Raw genomic sequence first — 12664 nt, forward strand, 5'->3', positions numbered from 1 at the left:
TGTAAATGCATACCAATAAAGTTTTGTCAAAGCCAAATACCAGGAAGTATCAAAAACAAAACAGCTTTATTTAATCGGATGATTTAGAGCAATGGGACGAAAGTCTAGGCTCTGATGGGTGCAAACGATTCTGGAAGAAACAAACGAAAAAGGGGCTAATGGATTGAGAAATTAAAGTAAATGTCAAGTTTGGTGGAGTAAGCCTGATGACATCGGGTTGTTTCACAGCCAAAGCATCCAAAGGCATTAGATACTTGAAAAGTATTAATGGTGATCTCAATGCAGTGGTGGACTATACTGTTGCATTCCTGCCCCTGATAAGAACAATCGCGTTATGTAAATGATATCATGTAAACTGTGTATTATATCTTTTTAGATGCATACTTTGGTATGGTAATGTGTAATACATAAGTAATGTTTAGAATAAAGTATAGAGCAAAACATAAAGTAATGACAATAGGGTAAGATACAAATTACAATATGACAGATATAATTTGGCCAAATTTTATGCAAAGCGTCTCATTTTTTTCTTAATATTCAAAAGCCATATTGCTATTCATATTTCATATATTTCACATTGACATGCTTTAGCATAATAGAGTGCAACTTTTTTTGTATATTGTATATGGAGGTGGCTGCTCCTGGCATGCACCTATTCACACTAGCTTGGATGTGCCAGTCAGTCTTTTGTTATTTCTTTTTTAGCTCTCTGATCAAGCACTCCGCCCTTCAACATGTGGTGATTTTAATTACAGCCGATTCCTACCTACCCATAAATGCAGGCTTTACTGAGAAAATTGTCCTCATTCACCCAGGAATTCAGACATCAGCTTAAGAGAGTTATTCACACATGTAGGGATCCATCAGTCTTTGAGACCACCTTGACGTTGGTTGATGGACACATATAATTTGTCCAAATTTTATGCAAAGCGTTTCATTTTTTCCTAATATTCAAAAGCCGTTTGGCTATTCATATTTCATATATTTCACAGTGACATGCTTTAGCATGATAGAGTGGAACCATTTTTTGTAAATAAGCTAAGATAGATCCTGTTGAGCATTACAGGTGTAATTTTGTTAATGTATCGTGTGAGACAAGGATTCTTAATATGATAGTGTGCAATCGGAATATAGGGAATGTGAAGTATCAGATAAGTGATATAATACATAGTGTTGTGAAGGTGATTTGCCAGCTACATATTGTAGGGGCAGACATAGTTAAACTTGGGGCTAACCCACAGAGGCAGGGACAAGCCCCAGTAAAAATGGACAGCTTCCTGTTAGATAATTAAATAGGGAAGTACAATAACCAAGGTCACATTCAAGTTGCAGTGGGCAAGCATATATGATTTGGGGCAGTGGGAGGCTTTACTGGGATCACTTTTGGACAGTCCTGCACCTGTAGCTCAAGAACAGGAACGGTGAAGATTGCCTTATCCTCGTGGAACTACGTTAAGGGAAGGTTTCAGATCTTGGGTGTACTGCAGAACTGGATGGGAAATCTCTGGGACTGATATAAACAGTAAAAGTATGGATAGTCCAGGAAAAACGAATAGTAATGTTCAAAATGTACTGTACGAAGGAAACAAGCAATAATAAGTTCTGTGCCCGATACTGCATGTTATAATCTGATGAACTTAAACTGACCAGAAAACTTTTGTTTGTGAACCAAACAACCAAACTTGGTGACCCCTGAGTCATGTATGGCGGCTCCTGAGGATAGAGGCCCGGAGACAGCGGAGGCCTACAGCCTACAAGTGACTGAAATACACCCCACACTTGACAGCTCATTGGGACTGGGGCTGACTTTCCTGTAAAGTCCCAGGACATTATGGAGCAGCAACTTGACCACAGCTACCTCTTTTGGTCACTTTACAGGTATGTAAAGGACAACATAGTGTTTCATCAGGACAATGACCCAAAGCATACATCGAGATTGGCGAAGACATTGCTCAATGACAATAAAGTAGAGATGCTGGATTGTCCACCACTGTCCCCAGACCTCAACACAATCGAACACTTGTAGGTAGAGTTGAAGAAAAAGCTGCATGCATACCCAAGTGAGTCGACCAGTATGCACCACTTTGAGAACATGTAGAAGAGACCTGGGATCAGATTTTGGTCAAGACAAGCTTAAATCTGAAAAAGATTCAGGCAGTGTTAAAAGTCAAAGGTAGATTTGCTAAATACTGTCACAATAAAAAAAATAAAATTTTGATTTTAGAATTTATATATGAGAAAGCCAAAATGTTAGTCTATAAAATGATGAAAGTCTCACGTTTGAAAGTCAGAAAAGTTCAAAACAATGTCAGTGTAATTAAAAATAATATGTGCAGATATATTGCAGCTTCAAAAGCTCACCAAAAGCTCATTGTGGGGATGTAGCCTTAGACAGATCAGAAAGTTTTGAACTTCTCATTGTTAACTAAATAGGACTGCTACAGAAAGTTAAAGCATATTACATGCATTTAGAAATATAAGCTTTTGATTTTGGTCCTTTGGCGCACTCTAGAGGGAAAATATTTTTACTACATTTTCATTTTTATTTAAAAAGCCATCTGCAGCACTGCATTTTAAACTAAGATCTGCCCTCATCACTAAAGGGCCCCATAGCTGTTGAGTGGGTGGCATGGCTAGGGTGTTAGTTTATACACAAGTAATTATCAGCTGCACAGTACTTTCTCTGGATGCAGCAATCTCTGGTCAGCAACTTTATACACTTATTTTCATGTTTTTAATGGAGTTCAGCAAAAAAATAAAAGTAAATTAAGCAGAATATTTTCCGTTGTAGCTTGCGCTTAAATAACAGTTGAAAAAGTTGGAGAAGTATGATGTAAAGTTTGACTAAAGTTTAGTTTTGCATTACAATGAGTAATGGGTGAACATAAGGAACAACTTTCAAATTTAGATGTAATTTCTGTCCATGGTTTGTTAGAGCCTGGCATCTTTTGTATCTGTTTACAGTATACAGAAAAGGTTTTGGCACACAATAAATACATTCAAAGGAACTCATTTAACAGATGGGGTCAATCATACCTCCTGCAGTATACAGTATATCTAGGTCTACATTTTTTCTTTATGAAATAGCAGAGCTGACTGTGCTGAACAACTAAACAATGCCATCCAGTAAAAACTGTACTGTATATAAGGCTGGTGTTCTACTGGTTGGGCCCAGTCCTGTTGTCTGCCCTTATTCACACTGAGGTCAACATTGACACAGGGTAAGGTTTTTAATATTAGACAGTGTAGCACTGTCCCGATCAGAGTTACCTTGTCGACGGTGGGATGGCTTTTGTGCTATTTTTCATCAAAAACAGTATTACTAAAAACTCTATGTTATTTAGATGCACTTTTTGCTTTTTACTTAGTTACAGCAGGGTTTTTGCTCATTTTTCTCTTGTAGGTTCTATATGTTTTGTGGCCAATGTGAACATGCGTTTATGTGCTGCATCTATACCAACTTAAGTCAAGCTCAAGTTTTGTGTTCTTTCTTTATTACCTCACTAGTAGTGCACAGGTATAATGAAATTCAGTTTTCTAAACTTGAAAAACAGTTTCTACACTGCTTTGTTGTCACATTTTTTCAGTGTATTTTCTTTAAAATGTCACAGCCATATGTTGACTGAAAGTCTTTAGCAAAGTATAACATTTTCCATGCACAATTAGATTTTTAGGTGTCTTTTTTTTCTTGCTCTTTTACTTGTGATTGTGCTTTTTACAAATTGCAGCATGCTGTAGTTGTATAAAAATACACAGTCACTAAAACAGCATTAAATAAAAAAATATAATGTCAAAATGAAATAATAAGACCAGAAAATACATATTTAAAATTGAGGGTATTTTTGTGTTCTTTCAACCAAAAACATTTAAAAAAAATTGTGTGGAAAGATAACTTAAAGCTGACATGCTAGTGTGACCCGCATGGTTGTAAAATCAGCAACTAAGGATTCTTTGCTGGGCCCGGATCTGAGAGCCTTGTTTTCTGACCCCCAGACCTTCATGATTTTTAGGAGTTTTCACCTGGCTCTTTGCATTTAGGCTATGTGCACACGTTGTGGATTTTGATGCATTTCTACAGCGTTTTTGGATGCTCGGAATTGCATCAAATCCGCAGTGTATTGCACAACCAATGTTAGTCAATGGGAAATTGAGAATTGGTGTGCACATGTCAATTCTTTTTGTGGCTCTGCAGCGTTTCTGCACCCATTGACTTACAATGAGTCAGGCAAATCCACAGCAAAATCGCAGGTTTAAAAAGATATCTGTGGTTTTGCTGCAGAGTTGCGTGCGAGAAATGCTGCAGATCAGGAGAAGGAAGAGTGTGTGGGTGGAGTGTGGGCAGAGAGTATGTATGTGGGCGGAGACTGTGTGTGCGGAGAAGATGTGCGGGTGTCTGTGTGTATCTGGGTGTCTGTGGGGGTCTGTGGGTGTGTGTGGGTATCTGCGGGTGTGTGCGAGGCTGTGTGGGTGTGTGTGTGTATGCGGGTCTGTATGTAGGCAGGCATTGTCCGATGGGACTACTAGTCCCATCCGGCTATGCCTGCTACAGTGACAGCTTGCCGATAATGGGACAGTAGTAATCACATCATCCAGCTACTGTGTAAGTGTAAAAAAAACCTCATACACACATATACAGTACATACTCACCATACAGCTAATCCCTGATGCCCTCGATCACCTGTGAAAAAAATAAAAAAATAAACCAACAGTATACTCCCTGTTCTGACGTAATCCATTTAATTACGAGTGTCCCACGACGATCTCCAGTGGCCTCCAGTGAAACAATGACGGCAGGTATCCTTCCGCAGTGGATCACTCTGCCATCAGAGGTCACTGGAGTTCATGCTGTCACTTGTGGCATCGCTGCATGGGAAAATTCTCATGCAGCAGTGCCGTAAGGCGAGAGCATGAACTCTGGTGAACTCTCAGTGATAACACTGAAGGAGCCATTTTCTCCTGTCAGTGTGTCACTGGAGGCCCTGTAGAGCGGTCACATCTCCTGATGTGACAGCTCTATAGGGGAGAACATCCTGGGACACTCGCTTTTAAATGGATTACATTGGACCAGGGAGTATTTGTGTTGGTTTATTTTTTATTTTTTTTTACAGGTGATCGAGGATGTCGCATGGATTAGGAGAACAATAAAGATGGCAAATTGTGTTTAGTGTTTTATTTCATTAAAATACTTATTGACACCTCTCCATTACTAAGCCGACTTGATGTCACCTTACAATACAAAGGTTACATCAATCCCACAAATATTACCCCATATGCCACCGCTACAGGACAGTGGGAAGAGAGAGGCTAAGTGCCGGAATTGGTGGCTGTGAGCTGGTGTTTGTAGCCGTGGGACCAATAACCATGGTCCCTTCCTAGGGTATGAATATCAGTCCACAGCTGTCTGCATAGCATTTTCTAGCTATTAATTATAGGGGGACCCCACATCTTTTTTTTGGCCCCCCCCTATTCATAGCCTGGGAAGATCCATGGGTATTTATCCCTTCCTAGGCTATAAACATCAGCCCCCAGTCGCTGGCTTTCCCTCTCTGGTGCAGAAAATTGCACAGGAGCCCATGCCATTTTTTTCAAATTTTTTTAAAATTAAACAGATATTGCGTTTAAGGCTCTGGTCACACTTGCGAGAAACTCGCACAAGTCTCGCACCTTAATACCCTGCACTGCCCCCAGCACTTGGGACCGGAGTGTGCAGCTGCATGTATTTCTATGCAGCTCAATGCTCCGGTCCGAGTTCCGGCGGCAGTGCCTGGTACTGAGGTGCGAGACTCGTGCAAGTTTCTCGCAAGTGTGACTTCGGCCTAACGCAGATTTTGTATGTGTGTGTCTTTATTTATCTCATTATGTACCATTTTAAACATCGGGTTTGGTATTATCTATCCATCTATCTATCTATCTATCTATCTATCTATCTATCGATCCATCTATTTATAGATATATATATATCCATCTATATATAGATATATCTATCCATCTATCTATAGATATATCTGTCCATCTATCTATAGATCTATCTATCTATCTACTGATATATCTAATCCATCTATCTATCTGTGTGTGTAAACATTATCCTTCAAAGGAGTATGTAAAAGAAGAGGTTGGACAAGGAAATGACATCACAATTCTTTTTTTTTGTTAAATAATAGATATTTATTTAGCCTACAAAAATGCATACAAATCCACATGAAAAAAAGCAAGAAAATCCGCATCAAAAACACATCAAATCCAAGCGGAATTTTACCTGAGTTTTCTGCCAAGAGATGCAGAATCTGCGCAGAAAATTCAACAGGCAAATCTGCAACGTGTGCACATACCCTTAGGCCCAATTGAATGTTTATCTGCACTTAGGTGAAGGGACTCAGGTTTTGCACACTGATAGCATTGTACTAGCATTAAAATCAGTAAGATCTAGTTGACATTTGCTTCAAAACATCTTTTGATAAGTAAAAAATAAAAAAAAATGGATGTGAAAAATTGTGAGCATGGTCAATGTTCTTCCTAAGGTAAGGGGACAATTTTCAAAAATGTGAAATGGGACTACGGTAAACGGCCAGGTCTGGACACTCCTAGCTTCTAATGAGATAAGAGAAGCAATAATTTACAAATAGTAAGAAATTAATTAAATATTGCAAAATATGGGAAAACTGCAAAACCATAGAATAATCCTCTAATGCAGCCTGCATTCACACTAGCAGAGGCACGTAATAGTTAAGTTGTACTGGTACAAGAATGAAAAGAAAAAGCTGAATAGAATGGGTTGGACTTTGGTGTGTTGTCACATCTTGGCAGAGATCCTGGTAATCTTTTTTACAGAGGAATGAAATAGTATTTGTGCAACTCGGTTTACAAGCAGGAAGCAGGAAGAGCATACAGACGTAAGGTATATCTTGCATTCAAAGCCTAAAGGGTGACACCGTGTATGGTTATGTTCTGTTTGGATTGTTTTACTGCCTTGTGGTTAATCAGGCACCAATTTAACTGCACCACATTTCTTTGGGTTTCACATTATTCTTCCTGAAAGCTGATTCCAGAATTTAGTTAAATAAAGGGTATTTGGACGTTATCCCCAGTCATGAGGTCAGGGATAGCTTCCCGATTGTTGGACGTCCAACCTCTGTGACCTCCATTGATTCTAAGAACTGGAGCTCTGAAGAACCCCTGTGTGAATGGACCATAGATAGATCGATCATGCACACTGCCACTCCACTCATTCTTATGGAACTGACAGAAATAGTTTCTCGGTGGCCCAAGTGGTCAGACTCCTAGCGACTGGGTAATTATCCACTAATCTCATATGTAAGGCATTCATATGAGTATACCACTGTATTTCCTGTATTGCTCCATCACAATCCAACATTTTGGTTGCATTAACACGTGCTAAGTTCAGAGCGTTAAATAAGCACGATCAACAATATTCAAGTTGTTTGGCTCTTTGTTTAACAGTCTGATGCATCTTCCCCCATACAGTATCATGTTATCAGAAGCAAGTCTACAGCTTATGCTGGGTGATGTGCTGCTGAGTACAATGATTTTTATTCTGCCATAAACTATCCAATCATCTGATGAATGAGAAGCTTTTTTCTCGTTCTTGGGCGATTGCCAAGATTCCAAGATTATCCTACAAAAAACATAGAGTCCAAGATTATCAATACATAATAAATACGTAATAAATACGTAATAAATAGTGTTGAGCATTCCGATACTGCAAATATCGGGTATTGGCCGATATTCGCTGTATCGGAATTCCGATACTGAGTCGAATCAGAATCGGAAGTTCCTATAAGTTCCCAGTCATCTTCGGCGTGTGCGGTGCGTATGGTTCCCAGGGTCTGGAGGAGAGGAGACTCTCCTTCAGGCCCTGGGATCCATATTCATGTAAAAAATAAAGAATAAAAATAAAAAATATGGATATACTCACCCCTCTGACGGCCCCTGGCTCTCAGCGGTGCAACCGGCAGCCTCCGTTCCTAAGAATGCAGTGAGTGTAGGACCTGCGATGACGTCGCGGTCTTGTGACTGGTCGCATGACCGCGACGTCATCGCAGGTCCTACACTCATTGCATTCTTAGGAACGGAGGCTGCCGGTTGCACCGCTGAGAGCCGGGGGCCATCGGAGGGGTGAGTATATCCATATTTTTTATTTTTATTCTTTATTTTTTACATGAGTATGGATCCCAGGGCCTGAAGGAGAGTTTCCTTTACTTCAGACCCTGGGAACCATCCAGGATCGCTTCCGATATTTGTGTCCCATTGACTTCCATTGGTATCGGGTATCGGTATCGGCGATATCCGATATTTTTTGGATATCGGCCGATCCAATACGATACCGATACTTTTGAATATCGGAAGGTGTCGCTCAACACTAGTAATAAAATCATTAAAATTTATTGTTTCAATACAAGGCATAAATAGATAGATATAACAAAAATCATAAAATCCAAAGAAAAAGGCTCAGATGTATAGGACATCAGTAATATTGCAGGGTGGAGTACTCGTGGGCTCCTCTATCAACAAATTATAATAATAATAATAATTGTCATTATTTAAATGCATAAAGTGTTTAGTGCCATCATGTCATAAGTGAAGGAACAGATAATTTAGCATGTTTGATCACCTGGAGGTCTCATATTGTATGGATACATATTGCACTTCAACATTTTGCTTTGTTACCTTTAGATTATGCAGACGTGATTGCCTCTTATAGCGTGTCATAAGTTGTGAAATATTACCGCCCACCAAGCATATTTTTTGTAGTACAGCCTTGGATAGAATTATATATAATAATCCCTTAATGTCACGTTTTGGGATTCATTAGTATCCATGTTTTTTCTCCCCTATTTTGGAGGGCTTTTTTCCATGTCTTTTTATGTTATCAAATTTTCAATAAATAATTGTTTTTATCATGAAGCTTGAATTGCTGTATATCTACTAGATTTAATATTTACTAGGATAGATGTTGGTTGTAAGCTCCTTATGCTCTTGCAGTAAGAAGGAATTGAGGGGATTTTGGAACCCAATTCTATCAACCCCTTAACGACCAGAGGTATTTTTGTTTTTACATTTACATGTTTTGCTCATCTTTTTCCCAGAGCTATTACCTTTTTATTTTTTGGTCCAAATGGCCATGTGAGGGCTTATTTTTTGCAGGACGAGTAGTACTTTTGAACAACACCATTGGTTTTAACATATCCTGTACTGGGAAACAGAAAAAAAAAATTCCATGAAATTGCAAAAATAAGTGCAATCTCACAGTTGTTGTTGTTGTTGTTTTTTTTTTACCATGTTCACTAAATGCTAAAATTGACCTGCCATTATGATTCTCCAGGTCATTATGAGTTCATAGACACCAAACATGTATAGGTTCTTTTTTTATTTAAGTGGTGAAAAAAATTCCAAAGTTTGCTAAAAAAAGAAAAAAATTGTGCAGTTTTACAATAACCGTAGCATCTCCTTTTTTTGTGATCTGGGGTTGGGTGAGGGCTAATTTTTTGTGAGCTGAGCTGACATTTTTAACTATACTATTTTGGTACAGATACAATCTTTTAATGCAATATTAAAGCAACCAAAAAAACATAATTCTGGCGTTTTGACTTTTTTTTCATTACGTCGTTTAGCGATCGGGTTAATTCTTTTTTTTACATTGATAGATCGGATGATTTTCACTGTGGCGATACCAAATAAGTGTGTACTTGATTTTTTTATGTTTTATTTTGAATGGGGTGAAAGGGGGGTGATTTGAACTTTTGTATTTTCTTTTTTTATATATTTTTAAAAACCTTTTTTTACTTTTTGCATGCTGGTATTCTCAGGCTGGTAAGGGGCCATGAATATTGGCCCCCCAGCCTAAAAATAGTAGCCCACAGCTGCCCAGAAAAGCCACATCTATTAGATACGCCAATCTTTTTGCTTTGCCCAGCTCTTCCCATTTGCCCTGTAGTGGTGGCAAGTGGGGTAATATTTGTGGGGTTGATGTCACCTTTCAGGTGACATCAAGCTCACGGTTTAGTAATGGAGAGGCATCTATAAGACACCCATCCATTACTAATACTATAGTTATATGTTAAATCTGGGGTGGGGAATATTTTTTCTGCCAAGGGCCGTTTTGATATTTATACCATCCTTCGGGGGCCGTACAAACTCCGCCCACAAAGTGCATCCTGACTCTGGCACTGGTTTCAGGACGTAATCTTTCATTGCATGCCCTTCAGTGTTCAGTAGTGAACACTGCATGTGTGTGCTAACAGAGCAAGAAGAAATTAATGAGCTGGTTGTAATCAAAATACACCTCCCTGCCCAAGAATGCGGTCCCCGAGAATCTGGCCCAGGGCCTGATAAAAGGTCATCGAGGGCTGTAAATGGCCTTGGGGCCTGAGGTTCCCCACTGCTGTGTTAAATAAAGACACAGCCAGTATAAAATCCTTTATTTTAACTAAATACAGTTTTCCATTTTTATTTAGACACCTAATCCAAGCAAAGCCCTCACTCTCCTGTAGTAAAAGTAAAATAACAAACCAACAGTATACCATACCTGTCCGTCATTGTGTCCCACGCCGTAATCCATACCTGGGGGATATACAGTTTTCAACCTGGATGGTGCTAAGATGCGACCATCCCAGCTGACAACTACTCGTGAATGAGATGCCGGGAGCGGAGCTTCAGTGACCAGCAGTGATGTCATTGAGCCTGCGCTCCCTCACAGTCTGAACTGCGGTGACCTCTGGACTGTGGGAAAATGCACTGTCATACTACTATTATTATTATTATTATTATTATTAACATATGGTAATTCACTTACATTTGCCTTTTCATTGCAGGTAGCACCAACCATGGATGCATTTACTTCAGTTTCACGTGACTCAAATCTTTACCGATACAAAGGGTTTTGCTTTTTTAAGGAGCTTATGAAACCAGAGTTTATAAACTCACTGCAAGATTTTGAAATAAGAGAGGATGATGTGTTTATGATTACGTACCCCAAGTCAGGTAAGATGAGCAGGAAGAAGATGAAATCATATTCTTACTGCCGACACTCGCTTCTAGGCATTGGGGAAGCATGGAGTCTGGTAGCGGTCAGCACTTAGTAGTGAGCATGCTCTATTCACTCTAAGCACTCCTTGACTTAGTATACAACAAGTTTCCATTGTAGGATGGTAATCAACCCCCCAAAATAAAAAACACAAAATAGAGTTGGCCACCTCCTTTCCTGCCTCGCCCCCCTGCACTTCCTCCTCTACTTGGACATCTGCCTCCTGGTTTAAGATTATTATTATTATATTTTTATTGCTTGTTATTTTAAGTCATTTTCAAATTTAAATAATAAATCTTTGGTTTATATCAATCATGTAAATCATAGATAATTCCCATAAAATGCGATTTTTTATTTGAACTCTTAAAATGCCACCAACCTGTGGCTACCGACACACTAAATCATCGTGGAAGAAAAAAAACAATTGTGAAAAAACAGTGAAAAAACACTAATGGGGGGTGTTTCTGAAACCTGCTATGTTAACTATACTGATGCCTACCTCACTGCCCACGATGTAATCCATCTGAAGGGGTTAATTATTTTACAGGCACGAGCCCTGCTAATGCACTCGCTCGTGCCTGTAATTCCCCGGCGAATGACCTACATTTGACCCACATTTCCTTCAGTCGCGGTGATGCGCCCCCTGGTGGATGTCCTCATATGACCTGGAGCATGGGAAAAAGTTCCCAGGCTGCAGTTCATGAGAACATCCACCAGAGGGCGCCTCACCGCGACTCAATGTAAGTACAGATCCAGCTTTCCTTTCAGCACCCGGGGGATTACAGGCTCGAGCGAGTGGTTTATCGCAGCTCCTGCCTGTAATATTAGTTAACCCCTTCAGATGGATTACCTCGTTGGACGTGATCTGACATCAGAAGGTATGTATCTTGTGCGTTTATTATTTTGCCAAGCGAGGGCCTGGAAATGGATTGAGAGACAATAAATTATTACAACAACCGCTGTGTTTATTTCATTAAAATCCTTTTTAATCATGTGTGTGTGTGTTTTTTAACCCTTTCAAACAATTGGATTAATAATGGATAGGTGTCATAATTGACGCCTCTCCATTATTAATCTGGCTTAATGTCACCTTACAATAGCAAGGTGGCATTAACCCTTCATTACCCCATATCCCACCGCTACAGGGAGTGGGAAGAGAGTGGCCAAGTGCCAGAATAGGCGCATCTTCCAGATGTGCCTTTTCTGGGATGGCTGGGGGCAGATGTTTTTAGCCACGGGGGGTGCCAATAACCATGGACCCTCTCCTGGCTATTAATATCTGCCCTCAGTCACTGGCTTTACCGCTCTGGCGGAGAAAATTGCGCGGGAGCCCACGCCAATTTTTTCCGCCATTTAACCCTTTATTTCAGCAGCTACAGCGCTGAAATTTTGCACATACACACTACTAACATTAGTAGTGTGGAATATGCAAAAAAAAAGGGGATATGAGTTGGTTTACTGTATGTAAACCATGTCTCATATCCTGTCGGGTTTGTGCAGGAGAAATGAAAAGCCGGCAATTGAATTACCGGCTTTTCACAGCTATCGCGCTGAATGAAATCTAAATACAGAATATATATATATGTGTCTCAATGACATATATATATATATACACTCACTGGC

The 12664-nt window shown here is 39.6% G+C and overlaps 1 protein-coding gene across 1 annotated transcript in view; it reads left to right on the top strand.

The window, feature by feature from the left end:
* The first annotated feature begins 6818 nt into the window (after window positions 1–6818).
* LOC143807692 (amine sulfotransferase-like) overlaps window positions 6819–12664 on the top strand; it is a 52262-nt gene continuing 46416 nt past the window's right edge. The window contains exons 1-2 of the mRNA XM_077289523.1: window positions 6819–6895; window positions 10830–10998. Of these exons, the coding sequence (XP_077145638.1) occupies window positions 10842–10998 (157 nt within the window). The 5' untranslated portion in view covers window positions 6819–6895; window positions 10830–10841. The remainder of the gene's footprint in view (window positions 6896–10829; window positions 10999–12664) is intronic.

The sequence above is a fragment of the Ranitomeya variabilis genome, chromosome 2 (assembly GCF_051348905.1).
Source record: "Ranitomeya variabilis isolate aRanVar5 chromosome 2, aRanVar5.hap1, whole genome shotgun sequence".
In the NCBI taxonomy this organism is placed as follows: Eukaryota; Metazoa; Chordata; class Amphibia; order Anura; family Dendrobatidae; genus Ranitomeya; species Ranitomeya variabilis.